Source organism: Pelobates fuscus, chromosome 8, assembly GCF_036172605.1.
Source record: "Pelobates fuscus isolate aPelFus1 chromosome 8, aPelFus1.pri, whole genome shotgun sequence".
Classification (NCBI taxonomy): Eukaryota; Metazoa; Chordata; class Amphibia; order Anura; family Pelobatidae; genus Pelobates; species Pelobates fuscus.
The window spans coordinates 159,893,917-159,916,881 of record NC_086324.1 but is presented as its reverse complement, the minus strand read 5'-3'; the positions used below and the strand labels follow the sequence as shown (position 1 = coordinate 159,916,881).

Genomic DNA, 22,965 nt, shown 5'->3' with positions numbered 1-22,965 from the left:
TTTTTATTTACCCAACTAAAATAAACAGAAGGGGCATATCCATCACTAGTACTTACCTGCACAGGTGAGCTTGTTGTTCCCTTTCAGGAATCTGTACAGTCTGGTCTGGAGTGGATAATTGGCTTGTTCTCTATTTACTAATCCACTACTTTTAGGATAATCTAACCAAACTGGAACAATTCTCTAACTATATTTTGCCCTAAAACTTGCAATTCCAGTCTGTCCCATATACACATCTGTGTGCCCCTAGCCTACATGAAATACTCCTTGCTCTTATTCAGTGCCTTTTAAATGACATAACAGCACTGCGATAACAATAACATGCGTTTGTTGCTTTGAGTTTGTAGTGTGTGTGTGTGTGTGTGTGTGTGTGTGTGTGTGGAGAATTTTTTATTTTTTTTTTAAATCTTGCGTTCTTCCTTTGCCTTTATACAATTGTGGGATGTACGCATGTTCATGTTGCGTTGTTGCCTTCATTTGAAATGTATCCAGTTGATGTGCAATTAACAAAGATAACGTTGTAACTCCAGATTTGTAATATAGCTGCTCAATGAAACCATACATATGGTGTTTTGCATGCGTTGAGCCTAGCGCTGAGATTGCTGATTGGTGGACTTTATGTCGTGAGGGTGTTTTTATAAAGCTTTACTGAAAGTATAATCTGGGGTTGACAGACAATGTATGTTAATCTGGCTAGACTAACGGGTTTGCATAGCAATGTTGATTTTCCTGTTTTATAGCCTGTAGTGATTGTCTGTCACCTGTGATCCACTATAATGTACATTTAAAGGGATAATACCGAGAATCCTCTTCTCTGTTAAAAATCTTATTCATAAAGGATGGATATTGTGTACAATGTAGCAGATTACGATTTGTATTTTTGTAGTAGTATTTGGTGTGTTTTTTTTTGTTTTGTTTTTGGCGCATTTATGGGATATTTTCATTGGGGCTCCTTTTGCGCCAATTTTTAAATCTACATGTTAGCTGCTCACATTGTAATTCCTATCATGCCTTTTTTTTTTTTTTTTAATTCTTTATTTTTGTTGTGCAGGGTGTTACATGGTAGCGACATACGCCACATCAGCGTAATAAAAGATGTACTTGAGTTTGACAGTGGCGTGAGGAATTGCAGTTTTTTTACAATTTTAAACATAGCTAAACGGTGAAATTAGTAATAGTAAAATAAAATAAAGTAGGACGGTCAATGCTTAACAGTTCTAGATTAATTATGTTAATAGTATGGTTTGTGCTAATAGTATGGTTTACATAGCAGCATTACATGGCTGAAAGGTGATATGCGATCTGGTTGCGCTGCTCCTGTAAATGCAGTTACAGTGAGAGTAGGAGTAAACATGAGTGACAAGAATTTACATATATGCTAGTGTGTCGTTTGGATATTAAAGGCACAGGAAATAGATTTACTGATTATTAGGCAAGCCTAGGTAACATTCTACTGTTATGTAAGCTGGTTGTTTAGATGCATGCCTACTGAGTGTGTTAAAAATTTTACACGATATGGTTCAGTGTAACAAATATGTGACCTCAGGCATTAGGTTGCTAGGTATAAGGTGATGGCACGTCTAAATAAACAAATGATAACAAATGATATAAATGCAAGTTTTTTCTTGGGATTGGATTGTCCGCCAATGCCTCTTACGATTATACCAGTTCCAGTCCCGGATCAGCCGACCCCGCACATGGGCCATTTGGGATAGACGGTCTCTGCAACTGGGGAGGGCCAGGGTTCCTCTCTGGCTTGATCGTGTGCGGCAGTAAGCTGTACTGTGGCTTGGTTGGTTGCTATATTCCATGATTGCAGAGTATAGGCTTGCTGGTCAAAGGTGCTGTATCCAGGTGCTTTGCCGGGGCTTTGTGGCTGCCTGGCTGTCCCGCTCTTATTTGTATGTGAGTGGTTGCTTGCACCCAGAGTGCTCCGAACCTTCGCCCGCCGCCGTTGTTGCCGGTGCTTTTTGGTCTGCTTGTCCACCCCGAAGGCCCGCAGTGGAGCTCCGTAGTGGAGTCGGCGGGTGTCAGGACGGATCCATGAGGAGACCATCTTAGCCGCTTGAAGGTACAACACCCCTCTGTCACATAGCATCATGTAGAACTTTGAGCAAAATCGGTCCAGTTCTTCTAGGTGCTGCGAGTGTGGGTAGGTGTCTGCGTGCTCCCTCTCTGGCCCTTGCTGGGCGGCCATTTTAGGCATGTTCAGACACCCTTTGTCTCAGTTTGTTTAGCCGTGTTTCTCTGCCTCAATCTGTGTCCGCTTTTCTGATAGGGACCGGGATGACCCCCACCGGTCCAGAGGGGGGGGGGGTAGGAGACCGGTATTGATTCTGGGGTTTCCGGCGTCGAGGAGAGCGGCCGCCTCTCCCCGGCATACACTACCGCAAGTAGTGTGTCGGGCCACAGGCTACGACAGGCTCAGGAAAGGGTTCCTCCGGTGCTGTGGTGCATCCCCGTCTTGGGTGGCGCACCCCGATGGGTGTATGAGCTTTGTGGCCGCCGGTATCTGCTTTATTGCTGTCCGCCCGGCGGGAGCTCTTTCCCCGCACGTCCGTGCTGCTTGGCGGTGAGACTCCGCCCCCCTTTCTATCATGCCTTGTGTTTTTGTAATGTTTGTCTTTGATAACTTTTTTGTTTTACAATTATTTATATTCTGCAGCGCTGTACAACAGGTAAACAAAACAATCATTTAATTCTTACAAAACCCATTTTACATACACACACACAAGTAGCTGGCCCTGCCCAAATGAGCTTACAATCTAAAGGTGTGGGTTTATTTATTTTTTTTGTTTATTTTTTCTCTACAAAGTATTTACAAATTTTTTTTATTTTTTTTATTTTTATTAAATTTGTATTATTCTTTCTTTTGTGATGAGTGCCATAGAGTACTTTATCAATGTTGTCATAAATTAGTGGAATGCAGTGTTATACCTATAATGAAACCACCTATTTTCTCACCAACATTCACAGATTCGCTCAGCTTTACACATATATTTATACACACACACATCCCTTAACATTCACTTTGACAGTGTTTTCAATACTTTCTTTGCCTCCCAAAATCCAGGGACACATTCATCATACTGTCCTTTTAAAGTGTGCTGCAGTAGTTATGGTGCGAGGAGTGCCCTGGCGTCTCCCATTGTAAGGCATCAAACAAGCACAGAACAGTTAGACTTTTTCCCTGGGGTACCCCGGGGCGCTGTTTCCTGCCTCCACTGCTTTCAACAGAGTGCCGGAAAGTCTGTCTGTCTGTCTGTGCAGTGCAGGGCTTACCTCATACGCTGAGATCAATCAGCTGACCTTAGGCAATGAGCTAACCATGAACTGCAGGGCTTGGCTGAGGAGGGCTTACCAGAGCTTCTAAGCATTAGCTTCTGGCTCTCTAAAGGAAAAGGTGGGAGCGGCTCCCCAGGTAAGACGTCAAACAGTTCTAAAACTGTATGACTGCTGACAATGGGGGTTGTCAGGGCACTGCGTTATATTGTAGTGCTTATGGTGCTTGGAGTGTTGGTCTTACCTTTTTGATTTGGCTGCTTTTAACCTTTTTATTTGTGAATTGGCTTCTAACCTGTCCTTGCACACTATATACACAAATTCATGCCTGCGATCTCAAACATACCAGCAGTACTGATATACATGAATTCACACAATGTGTGCAAATCCACACAATGGGTTTAGATACACAAATAAGCACACACTGAAACATGCAGCCGTGCACTTAATTTCGCCGTGGACCCATACTTACAAATATACAAAGGGATGGTATGTATACATTTAGCTGGCAGCTATGGGGAATAGACTAGATAATCGCATGGATTAGGCCAGAATCACTAAATCGAAAAATTTCTACAAATAAGGAGTTTTCTATTTTGGCCCAAAATGTGAATTCAGTTGTCCGTGTCCCTAAATTCCCAGTTTAGTGCATAAATCCCTTAGTGTATATAGGCCATCATAGTTATCATTTTGTCCTTGACAATGGAAAGGAGAATATGAAACCACAGGTTGTCTGCTGCACCCTGCTGGTTAGAGATGGTATTATTTTTGTTCTCTATATCGGAAGTACAAACAAGACATTTATTAACTTAATATTAAAGTGAAAACTGTATTGCAAGTCAAAATGACTGCAGCAGAGTTGGAGAATATTTCAAAACCTGCTTTTATGGTCTGCGTCTTGCTTTTAAGATTTCTATTCACTGGTTAATGGAAAAAATCCCTATGAAATAACCAGACGGATACACAGGTGATCTGTCTGCGTGTTTGTTACCGCTTCTGTCCATGTGAAACCTTGCCACCATTCTAATGAATGGCTGCTATTAGCCTCCAGTTTATTATGATAAGGTGATTATTTATAAATGGGAATTCTGGGGCAAAGTTCTAAAACTGGAGTAATTTGGTAGAACGTTCTGCTAGTTTCCATGGCGATAATTCAACTTTTAGAATGTCTCTTTCCTGTTTCGCAGACTCCCCTGTCTTTTTTTTTTTTTTTTTTTTTTTTTTTTTTTCTCATTTAAATTCTGCAGACAGATTAAGAGATAATTAGTTATGGTGATACCTTTTATTAGTTAAGTAGATTCACTCTGACATCTCAGGTCTACAAATGGGTGTCAATCATGTCCTTTTATATAATGCATTTACACAATACCCCTCTTTGTTAAATGGCCAGGCCTTTGATCATCCGAGCTGTAAAATATTTGTTTCCCAAAATCCTTCTCTAAACATACATTCAATTGAAACTGGTGCGTTTGTTTTGTTGATTCCATAGACTATACCACAAAATGTTAATGTAACAGAAACCTCCTATCAGGAATAATTAAAGGCACACTACAGGCACCCATACACCTTGGCTGCAATGTGTAGATTAGGTTACACTTAATTATCCTGCCTGTTCTTGGTAGGAAATGGCTTTTATCCTTTCTACACATCCCGAACTGCACCGTTTTTCCTTTTTAGTTCCAGTAATACAACTGTGGTTCTCATTATTAGCGTGTACAGGAAAGGATTCTGGGAGTTGTAGTTCCCCTTACAAGCATTCCACAGCAGAAACCTGATAACTGTACTTGAACTCCCACCAAGCCTATACAAATGGTGTGGTAGATTTATGGGATAAAAGTCTGCAAGAGACTGAGAATCATGACTGAGGATCCATACCCTGTTTTGGGCATAGCTTCCTGCAGAATATGCAAAGCATGGACGTTTACAGCAAATACAGAGACTTCAAATGGGAGTGTCTTTCCCTTTTTTTAAATGTATTAATACCACCCAAGTATCCATATTTAGGAGGACAGTCCCTATTTTGGGCCCAAATACCTCTGTCCTAATGTCCCTCTTTTCTAGGAGCTCCATATTGTTGGTATGTCTGAGTGTATAACAGAGCTCTACAACTATAATACTCCCCTTAATGATGTTAGGACGTTCTATACACTCCCTACACAGTTTGTTTAGATACCTGTAGGACAGCATGGTGTGCCCTGACTCTTTGGTGTGAGCAGAGTTAAATCACTGCTAACTGCAGTAAACTCCGGTATCAATGGATACCTCTACTCTTAGTCCAATGGGGCCATTTTTAGTGACTCCAAACTAAACTGAGCAATGAGCTGTAAGCAGTGCTGCTTAGAGCCTTTTAAATCTATTCAGAAAAGCACCAATTGCCGGCAGGCTGCTTCATGGATACCCCCAGGGTCCGAATAGGTCTTGGCAGGGTCTCCTAGCCTACCCAAGCTGATTGTGACCAGCGCTGGGCTTTCCCAGCTGCCCAACACCGACCACCGTGTAATTGGCTGGGAAACAGGGCTACATTCATGGAAACAGCCGGTAGATGCAGCCAACATTCTGAGCACCAAAACAATTTAATCTAAATTAAGTTGTTATGGTGTCAGGTGGCTCGTGGAGGCACTCTTTTTCATTAAGGTGTTAAACAGTTCTTGTACGGTTTAACCCCTAAGTTGCCTCCAGTAGCCATGTCCACTCCTACCCGGTTTCTGAATATACAGTTACAGGAAGTGCAGAGTGGCTGACACTCTCAGCCAATCAGTGATTCCCCATTCACAAAACTAGCTTGCAAAGAAATGTACCTTTTTAGAAGCCAGTTTTGGGAATGGGAAGTCTCTGACCGCATTAGCGGTGGCACTCTGCGCTTCCTGTAACTGAAAATTCAGAAGCTGAATGCTGCGGGGGGAAGTGGACATCACCACTGAAAGCAACTTAGGGGTTAAACCGTTCGAGAACAGTTTAACCTCTTTCCTCCTGGCACCATAATAACTTAATTTAGATGAAGTTGTTTTGGTGCCTGGAGTGTCCCTTTAAATAGACAGTAGCAGGGGATTTCCTTAGGATTGAGGTTAGTGGTGATGGTAGATTTAGGACACTGTTTGTGTTTAGATCTTGGACCACCCTGTGTTAGTGGCTCTTCTGGAACAATGGTTTTAATATATCTCTGAATTCTCAATAGAAAATCTCCTTAATCGCTATGAAAAATGATAGATTAATTGACTTGTGGGGCAAGTGTTCACTTACAGTTAACCAGTCATAACAAGTTTATTTTAACTTAATTTGGATGGGAGGGGCACGGTCACGGTGTTCACTATCCTGAATAAAGCAGCGATGGTAAGTAAAGTACTTACCTCCACTGAACTAGGCTGTAGGTGGTGAAGTCATCCCATGATGCACTGGCTGTTCGTATTCCTGCTCACACATCTACAGATAAATTATGGATGAGCGCATGCATATTTGATATTTTCTCCAGCAGTATGCACGGCACCTCAGGAGTTAACAACGATATCTATTTTAGCTGTTGTGGCCAGCCTGTCTTATAAATGAAAATAAAAAAAGACTAAAACAGAAAATCTGTAAGTAATTTTTTATTTTTTATTTTATTTTGTCATTAATTAGTTGTGACTTTTTTTTTTTTTCCTATAACTTTAAAACTTATTTGTTATTGGACTACTGGTGATGTGAGCACAAAGTCATTTCAGAAACCTTCCATAGACCACACTTCCGTGTTGGAATGCTGGCTCAGAGTAGCTTGGTATTTCCAGGCAATGAAATGATTTCTGTAAAATGTGATGGCTTTGCTTTCTGCGTTTCTAATGGCTACATCCACTGCAGGGGTCATTTAACTCCCAACAATTCACAGATCGGCGAGAAGCCATTTCAAATTGAGTGAATTTCACATTTTAAGCAAAACAGCCTGTTGGCTGCTGTTGGCCTAAAATATGTTTTGAATTCCTGACCAAACACACTTTTTAATGAATAACCCTGTAAATGTTCTCTTAAAGAGTTCACGTAAGGAAGTGCCTGTTGAGGAGATTACTTGGGGTCTTTGTATGTCCCAGGTTTTTAGTTTTAACCCTTCACTCTCACTTCTGACACTTTCCTCCTCTTTTTCTGTGCTCCACATACCCTCTCTGAAGGCCATGGAGGCGACAAAGTCAATTTAAAGGGCCGGCGTATGAAAAGCCATTGTGTGATTGATTGGTTTCATTGTTTACTGTAAAGTACTTGGAACACCTCATGCTGGGGCTTTGGGGAAGTGATTTGGGGGGGGGGAGGGCCGGGGTTGTATTATCAATTTACACAGGAAAAAAAAAAACCTCCTCAGCACTTCCTCCCACATTAACCCCTTAAGGACCAAACTTCTGGAATAAAAGGGAATCATGACATGTCAGACATGTTGTGTGTCCTTAAGGGGTTAAACAAGGTGATGTAAGAACAAATGGAACTTTACAAACACTTCCACATTCTGAAACCTTGTGTAAACGTGTGTGGCGTTTATTCCCCTCTCTCTTCATAAAGGGCGAGAAGAAGGGATCATTTTGCTATTAAGACCTATTTAATTGGTAACTCTGCAGATGTGAGGCTGGCAAAGCACCATGTGATTTGTAGTTTTAGTACAGCTAGAGAGCTGTATTTTGGGCACCCCTGCTTTTGGGTTTCCAATGAGGTTGATCAAAGCTAATGAGATCACCCCATAAGTGTAATATTTTGTTGCTGGCCAGGAAGATGGGAGCATAGTGATACTCTGCAGTCCCAGCTGCTCAGGTGCAATGCTCTGTGTGACAGGAGGTGTGTACCTGTAGCAAGCTCACGTGACTCAGGACAGGTTTGTCCCCTCCCTGTTCCAGGGAGACGCAGCTCCAGGTTACAAGGTCAGAAACAAAAGCTGGTCTATTCCCTGCTCAGGCTTCCTGGACTTTCCCCTCCCCAAATGTTCCCTTCCTCCTCCCCCCTCCAAGACTCTCTCAGGCTGCTTTCCTAACTACCTCTTGGCACAAACTGGCACCCCTGTCTGAGGGTGCAATGCTTGTGCTAGGAGCACAGGCTGGGATCCCTACCAGGATGGCATTATTACAGGTGGGTGCTGATTTGCATGTAGACGTACACATACACCTCTCCAGCTTTCTGTGCACTTCTGGAGTTACACTGCCTTCTCTCTGGTGTATAGAAAACTCTTGCGCTGTGTGTGTACGTGTTGTGGTTTTCGTCCTGGCACTGTGTTTAGCAGATGTGCTCGGTGCCCTGGTGTTTGATATACGATTTGATTTCCGTGTTGAGATCTTGTTACATAGATGATGTATGCGTACACAGATGAGGTAGCAGAGTTGATACTGTATCTGTCTCTATAATGTCAGCAGTACTGATGTTTGTAAATATACAAAACAGACTGACAAATATTTGAAAGTATATTTAGTAGCCATTTATAACTTTGCTTTTATTTTTATTTGCTTCTTTTTTTTTTTTTTTTTTTTTTTTAAATATATATATATACACTGCTCCAAGAAGGATATATCCCAGTATATCTAAAGGTGCCTGGTTGCTGCATTTTTAAGTAATACAATTTGTTTTAAGCTATGTTTGTGCGCTACGTAATACGTACATCTATCTGTTGTTTTAGGTTTTAACTTTGTTTTTAAATGCTCCTCTCTTCCCATTTACTATTTGCACTATGCAATGTTGCTGCTTGATTTTAATAAATGATGATCTGTAATCTTGGCGACGTGAACATTGCTGTTGTGTGTTTGTATATTGCTGTTTTGAGTGATTTGTGTGTACACAGTTTGCATATTTCTCCATGCAGTAGGTGTACAGGGTGTTCTGTATACAGCCAGGTTAATGAGCCGTAACATCCAAAGTTATGATTATCTCTGGTTCCTGTTAATAAAGAACCGGGTGTGTTATATTAAGCATCTATATTAACCAAGAACGCTTGAGAAAATACCAGTGATGGATAGCTGTGTGCAGTAAGTGAATTATCGCACCCAGGTCTGCTGACTTTTACAGGTCCCCCCCCCCATTCTGGGAGTATTTATCGTGACATAAGCTTCCTATAATCCACTTCTTACTGCGAGACCACCTGCATAGAGGCCACCGCCAGTACTTTGTTGTGTGTAACTCTGCAACCCCTATAAATCCCTCTGTACATCCTTTTAATATGTTAAATAGCTCCGGCATTTAAGATAGACTGGGAGGACTCTTTCTTGCATTCGGAGAATTATCTGCATGTGCCGTTGGCTAATGGGACCATAACAATGTTTGTTTGGGTTTTGTTTTATTTAGACCACTTTATGGCCCGTGGTTATGTCATTTAGTTTATGTAAATCTCTTATAACAACAAGAACAAGTTGGTTTTATCTACACAAACTAATAGATGAACACAAACCTATGTTAAAATATTGTGAGTTTTATTGCGTGGAGCTCTGTGATACCTACAGCGCATTACTGTGTTTGTATTGCAGTGGAGCTCTGTGATACTCTCATACATGCTGTACATTACTGTGAGTTTTATTGCTTACATGCATCTATCTCTGAAATGTAACCATCTTTCCCGATCAATGCAGCTATTGACGACTGAACTATATTACCCATAATCCCACCTGAGCCACCGTATGTGTCATATGCCCAGTTTCCACTGAAAACTGCGGCATAGCTAGGATTGGCTGACAGGTGTCCGCTGCTCCCTAGTCTAGGCAAACTTTGGAACAATCTGCAAACACAGGGAATTCAAGGGTATTTTTGCCCTTTCATTTTAACCTCTTTAATGTTTCTTTTCTTCAATGTTTCCTAGAAGGTCCCTTTAAGCCTGTTTAGTCTCCATATCCTTCAGCTGAAAAACTCGTTGTGCAAGCTGTGGTTTTTCAGCAATACTTCCCCAAACAAGGTGTTTCAGAAAGTCTATATTCAGAATGCAGATTAAAGAACAGCGGCCCACTGTATTTGATTACTTTGTAAATTCCTTTAACATTGGTGTAGGGCCCACCGATATTGGGGTACTGTGACGTAGGTGTGGGCTTAACACAATATGGACATATGGTAGAATTTAATCCCCGTATTTGTTTGCTGAGAATAGGTGATTTTAAGTAGTCGTGTAAAACTAACTATATTTATGTGTGTGCTGTTCCTTACTCTGTATGCTGTGTAGATTTTGGTCTCTGCTGAGAAATGCGTGTTCCAGGTGTGCCCCCAAGTCCCTCATTTACTATGTGTTTATATGCAGCGTCCTGACCCAGTTATCCTCCCTGAACCCCCCCCCCACCTCCTCTCCCACCCCCCCATTCAACAAATATGACAACTGTGCCTACTCTCCTATCTCTCAATCAACCTTCACTGACCAAGCGGCTGCAACAACAGGCCGCCTTGCAGCTTCCTGGCCCGCCAGACCTAAGAGGGAGCTGGGGCAGCCGGAGCAGGAAGTGGTGCAGCTCGTGAAACAGGGCTCCTACGTCCCCGAGCCCATCAGGCCGACCAACTAGCACTGATAACAGCCAGGGAAAGCTGTTACCACGCCGGGATTTGTAAAATGGCTGAGGTATGGTGGGAAAATGCCCGCCTATATATACCACAGCACCCTTCCCTCCCCACCTCCCCCCCCCCCCCTTTACCACATCCCTTCTTTTTTTTTATTTTTTTTTTCATCTTGGCATGAATACCATGGAAAACAATAGCATTTGTGGCTTGTGCAAAAGCCCATCATTATACAAAATCTTGGAACGCAGGTATATGTATATTAGTACAAAAAGTATCAAAACACAACATATATTACATTTGACATTGGGCTTATTTTGCCTCTTGTCAAGGATTTATGTAATTAAACTTCACTATAACATAAATTTAGCTTACGTATTGATAGCTCCTGTTGTCTTTTGTAGTGTTTTCTCTTATTATGGTGTAGTCGGGGTGCGGTTCGTAGCAGGGGACCCGTGCCCCTATCTAATCCCTGTGTTCAACCCCTTCTTTTATTAGGATGCACCGTTTTTATTATCTGTCCGTACACCATGTGGTAGCGGTTGGTGCCTTTATCATTTAGACTAATCTCGCTGATGTTGTTGTAAGGTGAGCGAAGACGAAGAAAGAAGGAAAGATAGAACAGGAGAGAGAGAGAAGGGGGGAGGGGAGGGTGTAGGGTTATACGTCAAGTCAGTGTTTTTTGGTAGTGTACGGAGTCCTCTGGGGGGTGTCTATGGTCTCCCCTGGTCCTAATTGGCCCGTGCGCTATTCTAAATCGTCCCTCCAGTTGAGAGATCACTAGTCTGCCATGGGTACCACATCCCTTCTTAACACTCCTTCCCCGTTACACCTACACCTTCCCATGCCCACACATGCCCATTATCCGGCCAGCCTTTGGGCGCCTCCTCAGGCTCTAAATCAAGCTTCACTGATCAGCTAGTGACCACACAGGTTATTGAATCATCTTCTTATATCTCTCACAATCACATACATGTCTGCGTTACAAAAACAAAAAAAACAAGCAAACAAAAAAAAACAGCAAACATCTCTGCATCAATGCTCTCTGTTCTAAACATTCTATAAACACACTACTTTCCTCTCACCCCTACACCCATCTCCATTAAGAGTTGATATTGTTGCATCAAGCCACAGACTTTCGACATGCCAAACAATTCGTCAAGATGTGGTTTCAAAAATCCTTTTTAACCAACAAGTGTGTATCGATGGGGATGCTGTTGATGTAGTTCACTGGTTCTTAAACATTTTTCCCTGGGATCCAAATTGTATGCATGGCGTACGCTTGTCAACCCATCCTTCAACTGGAAAATTGGCACGCTGGCCCACTCTCTAGATGTTATCTACCTGACGTTAAAATTAATTTTGCAAATACCTTAAACTCTTCGAAAGGGTCTCGTCTACTCTAAAGAAAGCAGTCCTGCTACGGTAAACCACTTACAATGTGAAATTGTCTGGGTCCTGGTGATTATGATAAGCCCGCTCCAGAGGGGCTTACTACCATAAAATGGGGAAAACAAAATTTCAGGCCCCCTAACCAGAAATTAAAGGAGCACTTTAAACACCATAACCATATTCCTCCGCAGTGCATTACTTTTTAATAGGGGGGGGGGTGATCGATAGTGTGTAGAGTGCCCTTTGGCATAGATTGACTACCAGAGCAGAAACCCATATATTTCATTTTATTTTTTATTTCAAAGATTCATTTTTTAATTTATTTTTTTCAGTTATTCTTTCCCAAGAGCGAGCTGCCATAACCGTGCTTTATAAATAAATGATTTCAGTATACAATTGTTCAGATAGTGGTGTTTATTGTGGTGAACGCCTGCCTGTGTTTGTCGTTGCTATGTGTGCATTATCGTGTATTTGGTTCTTTTAAGTTTAAGTTTCTAGTTGTAACCTCCCCTGTCATCTTCCTGATGACTTTTGAACCTTGTTCAGATAATGTTATCTGTCCGTGAAGAACAGACGAATGGAAATGATTGTTTTCTACTAAATAAAATGCTGAGTAGAGATTTCTTTGTATTCTTGTAGCTGCTAGTGGCATTGAACCTTTTTTCTTTTCTTGTTTGATGTTGGCTGAGGAGTGCTATGCATTTTTGTGTTTATGTATTTTATATATATATATATTTTTCTTTGTACTCCTCTTAACCCAATTTAATGTATTTATTTTTTACTTGCATTTTACATTATGGGTTTGATTTTTGCAGTGGCATTAAAATAAATATTGAGTGTTTGAGAGTCTGAGACCCATGTTACATGTGAACATACCCAATTCTCAACTCTGAGCAATTTTACAGATAATTGGACCCTTTACTTAAAGCGCTGCTTCAAGCACCATGACCACTTCAGTGTTTTGAAGGACAGGTAGGGCTATTCTAACCAAAATAGTGTGACGGGGGTCTAATGCGCATGCGCGGCGAGTGCCGCAAGCTCTTTAGGGTTTACTCATAGGAAAGCATTGCCTCAATGCTTTCCTGTGGGAATTTCACGGACGCTGGATGTCCTCCAGGTGAAGAGGAGAAAAGACTGCAGGTTACTTTTAAATACTCCCTGCAGGGTACTTTAAGCAATATACAGATTTTTCTGGTTCCAAAGATTCATTCTTGTAATGTTTCAGTGCCAGATTACAAACAAAAACTGCTTATGGTGAACACTAGTTGTTTTATGACAAAAATGTAGGACATGCCGAAGATTGCTGTTGGCAAGTGAGCTTACACTGTATACTCTAGGGTTTAACACCATGCACAGGTAGTGTGTGTGTGTGTACACTCGGTGTACCTACTGGTGCTCTTATCAGTTACGGCATATGGGACAAGAAAAGTAAATGCAAATTGCCATGCAAGGAACTGATTTATTTTTTTGGGCAGCCTATGTTTGTTTGTTTGTTTGTTTTTTTCTATCAGGGAAATAGAAGGGGTTGATTCTCCCTTTCTGTAGATATAGCAAATGGTTTTCCATTACAACGTAGCTTAGGGCTTCATTGAATGGGTTATTGAAATATTCCTAATATGTTGAGTGAGTCTGTCTTTCTGCTCGCTCCAAACTGGCAGCATGGTAGGGGCAAAATTAATAATTGATATTTCTAATTTATTTTTTAGTTGGTTCAGGCAGCCAGAGGTGATGGGAGTTGACTGCAGATCTAATTATATATACTTTTTGTTAGCATGGGCGTATACAGAGTAACACTGTATAACTCATAATGTTCTGCATTTTAGGTGCTTTTTGGTGCTTCAATGGGTGACACGTACTGATCACATGTTTGGTTAATACTACGATTTAAAGGATCACTATAGGGTCAGGAACACAAACATGTATTCCTGATCCTATAGTGTTAAAAACACCATCTAGCCCCCCTGGACCCCTCATGCCTTCATAAATATAGCAAAAAATCTTACTGTATTCAAGCTTTAAGCTGTAACTCTGCATGCTGTATGACTCAGAAAAACAAGCAGTCTGCCGACATCAGCAGCAGTGGTAGCCTGATCCAATCACAGTGCTTCACCAAAGGATTGACTAAGACTGACAAGGAGGCAGATCAGGGGCAGAGCCAGCATGATTCAAACACAGCCCTGGCCAATCAGCATCTCCTCATAGAGATGTATTTAATCAATGAATCTCTATGAGGCAAGTTCAGTGTCTGCATGCAGAGGGAGGAGATACTGAATGTTTGGATGCATTTTAGGCAGCCATGACCCAGGAAGGATCTCTAGCAGCCATCTGAGGAGTGGCTGTGGCCAGTGAAGTTACCACTAAGATGTAATGTAAACACTGCATTTTCTCTGAAAAGACCGTGTTTACAGCAAAAAGCCTGAAGGTAATGATTCTACTCCCCAGAACAAATTCAATAAGCTGTAGTTGTTCTGGTGACTATAGTGTCCCTTTAATGGGAAAACAGATGTTTTAGTAAACTAGGAAAGTCACATTGTATTAAGGTATGCATTACAGGAATAAATGCTATAACTGCCTACCTTGTTGAAATTGGTTAATAAAGGAACAATGGGTACCCTAGCGAGGAGCTTAATGTGGGGGTAGGAGGGAGAGCACAAAGGCTGGTTTGTTTGTAACCAAAGATCCAGGTATGATAAGTGAGGGGTTAAAGTGTCTTCCTATATGAGTCACTTGAACTCGCAATGTGATGGATACCCGTTTTCTACTCTCCCAATACTGGTTTGGATTTATTTCAGATTTCCATCACAGAACCTGGCATTGGGGAGGGGGAGTGGGATTATTCACTAAACTTTGAATTGTATATTGAAAACTATATTTAAAATTTATTTTCCTGTTTTGTGTTTCCCCAAGGTAACGGAAGTTACAGACAGTGCCTACGTGGGTTCGGAGAGTGCGTACAGTGAATGTGAGACCTTCACAGATGAGGACACTGGAGCGTTGGCTGCACAGGAAGACCCTGAAACAGAAGGCGATGGAGGGGTACATCAAATGCACCCCAGGACACCGTGAGTACTCTGCAGTTCCCTGACACTCCTGCAAGAAAAGTACAGAGCAGCTCGATGACCTTGCACATTGTAAAGTGTTCTAGGACACGAGTGGGTGAAAGATAGATCGCAGCTGCTGTAGAACTACAGCTCCCATGATGCTTTGCCAGTCTAAAGGCTGTCAAAGCCCCATGGGAGTTGTAGTAACTGCAACAGCTGGAGGATATACTATCTTGCTACCCCGTCCTAGGATATTAGCAGGCTGTCCAGGACGGACTTGTTTGCGAATACTGGAAATGAGATGGTAAAGGCGTATACAACAACGTTTTACTTCCAAGAAGCAGCTAATGCCCATTTTGCAGCTGCCCAGACTTCCAAACGGTTTGGCCAACTGCCATGCTGTCATTTAGGCTTCATTGTAACTCACGGCACCCCCTGTAATGCGAGAATAATACTCCCCGGTGATTTTAGAAAAACTAATCTAAAATGTAACTGGTGCATAATCTGGTTATTGAACTGCAGGTCGAATTTGTCCTTTATTTTGCTGTATACAGGTCCATCTTTGGGATATGTATGTATGTAACAGACGAGCGATCCACTTCATGTAGGTTAATTTTTTATACTGTACTTCACATCGCACGACTATTTAATAATTTAATATAGGTTTTAAAGATGTCATTGTGCCCTATTCCTGGTGTTTTGTATGTGAATTCAGTGTCTTCTCTCAGGGTTATCCACTTAAGTAAGACTTGCCAGGGATTAAAATTTTTAGGCCAAACTGAAGACCTATCAGACTTGGAAAATATTTCTAGTTCAGCAATCCTAGCCTAATATTTAAAATTCACGTTGAATTCCTGACAATCCACGATTTAGTGAATAAGCCCATGTCATGTCGTCATTGCTCACTTTATAAAACTCCCCTATACTTTCACAGGCCGGAGGGTTTGGAGATCTCTCTTTGCGACATTTCCGTTGTCACCGCGAACAGCCAGGAGGAACAGTTTGAGGATTTCGGTGAAGGAGCAGAACCAGATATCTATAGCAGCCAGTGTGATGAAGAGGAGGAAAACAGCCTTCCCCAGCCAGTCTGCAGCTCCTCCAGGCTTAACTCCAGGTAAGGTCCCAAACGTGGTCCAACCAGGAGTGTTAAAACTGACCTATCAAAACCAACAAATAGGGTAAGCGATGACACACATGTCTGTGTGGGGCCATACCATCTCCCAGCATGCACCTGGATACTTTTGGGGTTTTACTTTATTGGCTGTTTTACCCCTTTAGGACCAAACTTCTGGAATAAAAGGGATTCATGACATGTCACACTTGGCATGTGTCCTTAAGAGATTAAATATAGAAGTCTTTTTCTAGCGCTCACAGATGGAGGAAGTGAATGCCCTCTTGGCAAGCTTCATGCCAAGTGGCATACAATCTATACAAACAAAAAAAAAATACATTTAAAAAGGGAAAAACACAAGCTTAAAGGGATACTATAGTGTTGGGAATCCAAAGCTGTATTCCTCACACTATAGAGCCCTCTAGCACACCCACCCCAGCACATAAAGGTTTAAAAAAAAAAAAACAACTTTATTTACTGGGTCGGCGCTCCTCCTCGTCCGATGTCATCCGATGGGTAAACCTAATGCCATGCGCAGCAAGTGACGCAAGCGCATTAGGTCCCCACCTAAGGAAAACATTGAATCAATGCTTTCCTAGGGGGATTTTTCTGACGTCAGTCAGTCAAGCAACCTACGGTCCAATAAGATCCCAGAAGTCCTCCTTAGTCCTAGGACAGGTACACTGCCCCCAGACCACTTCAATGAGATGGCATTTTGGGTTTTTGTTTTTTTTACCATTGAACCTGCAATATGCATAAAATGTTACTCTCACGGTTATAACACTTTGACACATATTAATACGTTTTAGAGATGGAGGGTTCTGTCATATCATACATCCTCTAGTCTAGAATAAAAAAATACTTATGGGAAACATGCAAAAAATTCTAATACTGAATTGTTACATTTTGAGGAGTAAAGGTTTTACATGGAAAACCTTTCCCGTGTGCACAGTGAACTCTGTATGAGGATTTGTACCAGACAAGCCAGCAGACCTGTGTTCTCAAAAAGTTTCCCAGCATGTAGCGTGAGATTCTGGGTATGAATGAAGGCCCTTTTTATTTTGGACTTATGTCTGTGGATATCTTGTTTGGAAAAGATGCAAACTTTGCAAATTAGACGAGTAGCCCGAGAGCACAGGCTCTCACAGACTTCATGTTGGTGCAAGTATGAGCAGATCAAAGCATGGGTTTCAGGTAAACACAAAATATTTCTATCGAAATACAGTTTTTACTGACTGTTTTGTTAGAGCAATCCTTAATTGGTGTTCGGATTTGGGGGCACAATTTTGAGTGTCTCTGTGTTAATAAATGGACAGTACAGAAGCAGTTTAATAATCTTTGAATTTGTGACTGTGTAGACGAACTAATGAGCACATCTCGTCTGCCCATTTTAGAGCAGATTTTTGGAAAACCTGGTTTTAACATATCCGGTATTTAGATCACCATGATTCACTTCCATCTGTTGTTTCAAGAATTACAGGTTATCCTCACCCCGAGCTAGGGTCTTCTCCCATTATTGGATAAGTTGAAGGCACTGTTTGGCTACACACTTAAAGGTCTTTTTAAATGCCTGTGTTATAAAGATGGATTGCTCTGCTGCCTAGTCATCTATTTATTGGTGAACAGAAAGTTCTGCATGTGTTTTTGTAAAATCTTTGTATTATATGACTAACATTTGCCTTTTGTTTTTGTTTTTTGTTGGTAGAAAAGCCAACCCACCCATCAAGGCACACAAACGATCCTGGATTTTGTGATATCCTCATTTCAACAGAATTGGGGAAATCTTAAACTCCAGGGCTGTTGGTTAGCCATATAAACTGGGCGAGGGGCTACAGTGTTACTGTACGGTGTGATGTTAAACAAGTCTATTGAAACTCACAATTCCACAGCTTTCCTGATGGGTAACTTTTGCCTCCTTCCAGTGGTGCCCCCGTATCAGAACGCAAGCTTCTAGCGCCACCTCAGTGCACATCCGGAGGCGGCTTGTACTGTAGCCAGTGCCACAAACATGTTAATCGTCTGGAAGATCTGTCCACCCGCCTCCGATACTTAGAGATGGACAGGTGACTCTGCATGCTTATCACTCGCTGGGCACAGGGAGAAACCATTACCACTCTGTCTGTGTGACTTATCGCACCTCAATTCTGATTTGCAGGGCATCCTGAGACCTGCAGCCATATCTAGCGCCATTTAAATTTGGTATTGCAGAGGAGCTCTGTTTTTAAAGTATCGATTGAAATGTGTGCTTCCTAATGTATTTCGTAACACCTACTGACCCACTTTTACAGTGGTGCATTTCATACTGCAATATACACACACTCACTCACTCCCTCAATGGAGGGATAAATGAACAACGTCCGTACCTTCTAAAGGATCCTAGCTATGTGTTCTCCCTGTCCCAGGTTGTGGCGTTGCACTGCATGACGTCTATGTGGGATATTCTGCATGTTTGTGTTTGTTGAGATGCAGTGGGTGACAGTCTAAAGGTTTATGGTGGTTTCACGGTTGGGAAGCCTATTGGTAAACTCTCAATCTCCAGTATTTTTTCCCTCCAAATATCAAGTTGCTGTTGACTTTTTCTTCTTTTTCTTTTTTTCATTATTTGACTTTTTTATTTCTTTTCCCTGGCCCTTGCCAGAGGGTTTATCAAATAAAATACAGCTGAAAGCGTACTGTCCTATCTGAACTCTGATATATTTAAAAGCTCACCCATATACACCTTCTGGTGGATTTTATTTTTCCCGGGTTTTATTTTATTTATTTATTTTTTTTAACTTCCCCAACCAACTCTACCTGGTTTCTGGTATCTGTATCTATGACTTAAATATACATTTCTGTAGCCTGCCAGCGATCACTTTATTTGTAGTTTATTTTTTTGGGAGGGGGTAGTCTACCCTGCTTCCATCTTTATCTTTTATTCCTGAAGCAGGAAATCGCCTGGAATCATCCCCAGCTCTTTTTCCGACAAGGAAGCTCTTCTGATTTATTAACAGTTTCCAGTTACAGTTCCTGCCTCCCTTACTTTCTTTTCCCCCTCTCTCTATATAAACTTCCCGGTGTTCTCCTGCAGTATTCATGGTATTCTCTATACAGAGCAGTGATCAGGTAAGGGAGGTGGCGTGTACCTGCTCTGTTACTCCAGCTGTTGGTAATATCTGAGTGCTGGCCCTTGTTTGCTGTGGTGAAGGGAGGTTAAAGGTGGTGCTTGTAATATCTGGTTTGTTTTTCCTCTTTCCTCTCATTTCCCGTCTCTTCTTATTACCAACCCATATTTCTGTCTGTTTTGCAGCCCCGATAAAAGGCCTTCCAGCAGAAAGGAAGCCAGGTGAGCCCTCTAAAGCATAGTGCTCTGCATGCGGTACAGTATAAAAAGCTCTGCATGGCGTTAGCTGATGTCACGGCAAAGTGCTCTGCGACCAGTGTTTGATGGATGGGGTTAGAAAAAAAGGGAAACTAATTCATAGTGCATGGCATGACATGTTGATTTATAATCCACGTTAGAGTTCTTTCTGTGCCGTTGCTTTACCAGCTTACAACCCGCTAAGACTTACAAATAAAAGTTCCAAAGAGAGAGAATTTTTTTTTTAAATGGTTAAATTCCAAGTGGCTTGATTATATATTACTATTTTCGTAAAGGGAGACTTTTTGTGGCTGTACAATCACGGACTTCCCAGTGCAGCTCAATGAGAAGTCTTTGCAAGGCAGGTGCTCTGAGCAATTGCTGCCTGAGTTTAGCTCCACTGAGCTAAACAAACCAAGAAATAACATGAGTAAGTGTTTGACAGCCAGGGAGGTGTTATACGGTTAGTTTAGAAAAGTGCCAATTTCTATTGAAATCTGCACTTTTTGCAAAATGATAAAGAGGACATACTCTTCGATCATAAAGCTTTTCAGCAAGCTAAAAACTGCTCTTGGTTTCTGGAGTATCCCTTTAATAAAAATGTATTAATATGGTGAGTGTGTGTTAACAGGAGCTAGACCTTCTCATGACTGTTCGTAACGCCTGATCAGTGGTTGATGATGATCTCTTCTGTTTTATAGACGGCTACATAACAGCAGCTTCTTGGCGGAGGATACAATGGAGAGACATCCCACAGACCTGTCTTATGATGAGACGGACCTCACAGATAAGGTACAGTATTGAGCAAGGCCAATTGAAGAAAAGGATTGCAATGGAGTTACATAGTTACATAGGCAGAAAAGAGACTTGCATCCATCAAGTTCAGCCTTCCTGTACATTTGTTTTTTGCTGTTGATCCAAAAGAAGGCAAAAAAAAAAAAACAACTTGAAGCACTTCCAATTTTGCAACAAACTAGGAAAACAAATTCCTTCTTGACCCCAGAATGGCAGTCAAATTAATCCTTGGATCAAGAAGCTATTACCCTACATTGAAAAATTATATCCTTTAATATTCTGTTTTTGCAAGTATGCATCTAGTTGCTGTTTGAACCTATGTATGGACTCTGATAAAACTACTTATTCAGGCAGAGAATTCCACATCCTTATTGTTCTTACAGAAAAAAAACAATTTCTTTGCCTTAGACGAAATCTTCTTTCTTCCAGTCTAAACGCATGACCTTGTGTCCTATGTAAAATCTGGTTTGTGACTAGATTTCCACACAATGGTTTGTATTGGCCCCGGATATATTTGTATAATGTTATCTTATCCCCTCTCAGGCGACGTATTTCTTTTTTTCTTTTTTTTTTTTTTATTCTTTATTTTATTTGTGCTCAGAGTAACATCAAACATACAGTGCCACAACAGCTACTGCAGGTGTAGTCAAAGCATTTCAGGTTGCAGCGGATTACACAGCACATTTTTGTAAATATAATGTGGAATTAACAGGCTATGAGACTTCCATAGTTAGTAGTGTAGGTTAACAGGCTATAAGAAGTTAACAAAGTATAAGACATTAATAATAGGTAGTTAACATGCTAGGACATCGGGCTAACAGACTATGTAGCATTGATATATTATGGTACGTAGTATACGTGCCATACAAATTAACATGTTAATAACAAGTCATTAGACATCAGTGGATTATAGCAAATTATGTACATGTTAGGCTAGATATGCATACGAATTAGCATCATGCCTGAGGTTAAATCAGAGTTAGTTAGCCCTAAGTTTTGATTAGTTAAGCAATTAAGTCTAGCCTGCCTAAGCAATGTATAGTATATAGGCAGTCGACCGATAGTGTAGCTAAGACACAGATTTTCTTAAGGTCAAAAATAAAAACAGGCAAGTATTAACAAGAATTTTAACCGTAGAATTAACCACGCAGGCCCCCTGTTGGTTGCATGTAGTATAGAGGGTGAGGGGAGAGGATGCTGGGGGTTTGTGTCCCAGGAGTTTCATGGGTGTTTAAGATTTGTGTCACAGGAGGGCAACAGTTCTCTTTTATTCAGTCCTGGGACCTGGCATCGCAGCATCCTGCGGCTTTAAGAGTAGCAGTCGGTCAGCCTATACCTGCCGCGGGCACCTCATTAAGTTGCAGTTCAGTGAGGAGTTTCAGGCATCACAGCACCTGACCCACTTGCGAGAGATCCATTTCCAGGCCCAGTTGTATATGTGGGTAGGGGCATGCTGTCGGCCTGAGCTTGGTAGGTTGTGTGCTTCAGGCACTTTGCTTGCAGGGTAGGGTGGCAGGTCCCGTGAGTGTGTTACTGAAGTCTTGGTCGGCTTTTCTCGCCTGGGCGCTTGGTCGCCTCCTTGGGTCTGCGAGCGCTGCTAGTCCATTTCTCTCTGGCCCTCAGGTACTCACATGTGGCCTCCGCCTTTTAAGCTTTAGACCTCCGGCCCTCGCTGCGGCCTGGTATATCGTGGCCTCCGAGTGCGCCTGTGGGGTGAGGACCGGGATCACTCTCCCGGTCCAGGGGGGGGGGGGGGAGAATCAGGACCGGACCCGCCTGTAGTCTGCTTGTGTCGGGCTCCTTCGGGCAGGATAGTGTCGCGGCGGCCGTCCGCTTCACTCACCGCCAGGCGAGGTCCCACCTGATGCAGCGGGCCCTCTCCTCCGAGGGACTAGAGCTCCGTGAGCAAGCCTCTCCTCAGCTCAGGCAGCCCGGTTACTTCGAGGGTTGCAGGTATTCATAGGTAGTTTTCTCATAACCCCGATTTACAGTTTTTTTGGGCCTCCTTTTGCAGGAGCTGAGCTGTCCTGCGACTGCTCAGCTCGGCGGTCCGGCCCCCCAGGCGACGTATTTCTAAACTAAATAGGTTTAAATTTGTTAACCTTTCTTCATAGCTGATATGTTCCATTCCTTTTATTAATTTTGTAGCCCGCCTCTGCACTTTTTCTTGTGCCATAATATCCTTCTTTAGAACAGGTGCCCAAAATTGCACAGCATATTCAATATGTGGTCTTACCAGTGATCTATAAAGAGGCAAAATGATATTCTCGTCCTGAGAATGAATGACCTTTTTCATGCATGACAATACATTACTGGCCTTGGCCACTGCTGATTGACATTGCACATTGTTGCATAGTTTGAGGTCTATAGCAATTCTCAAGTCCTTTTCGTGTGTTGTTATTCCTAATTCACTGCCATTAAGGGTATACATTTCTTGTGCATAACCTTGCATTTTTCAACATTACATTTCATCTGCCATTTGAGTGCCCAGTCCCCCCAATCTATCTAAATCCCTCTGCAGCAAAGCAATATCTTGCTCA

The 22,965-nt window shown here is 42.0% G+C and overlaps 1 protein-coding gene across 1 annotated transcript in view; it reads left to right on the top strand.

Moving 5' to 3' along the window:
* Positions 1–22,965, top strand: part of RAB11FIP3 (RAB11 family interacting protein 3) — a 69,376-nt gene that overhangs the window by 22,920 nt on the left and 23,491 nt on the right. The window contains exons 5-9 of the mRNA XM_063428605.1: positions 15,046–15,200; positions 16,114–16,293; positions 18,213–18,353; positions 19,580–19,615; positions 20,332–20,422. Coding sequence (XP_063284675.1) covers positions 15,046–15,200; positions 16,114–16,293; positions 18,213–18,353; positions 19,580–19,615; positions 20,332–20,422 — 603 coding nt within the window. The remainder of the gene's footprint in view (positions 1–15,045; positions 15,201–16,113; positions 16,294–18,212; positions 18,354–19,579; positions 19,616–20,331; positions 20,423–22,965) is intronic.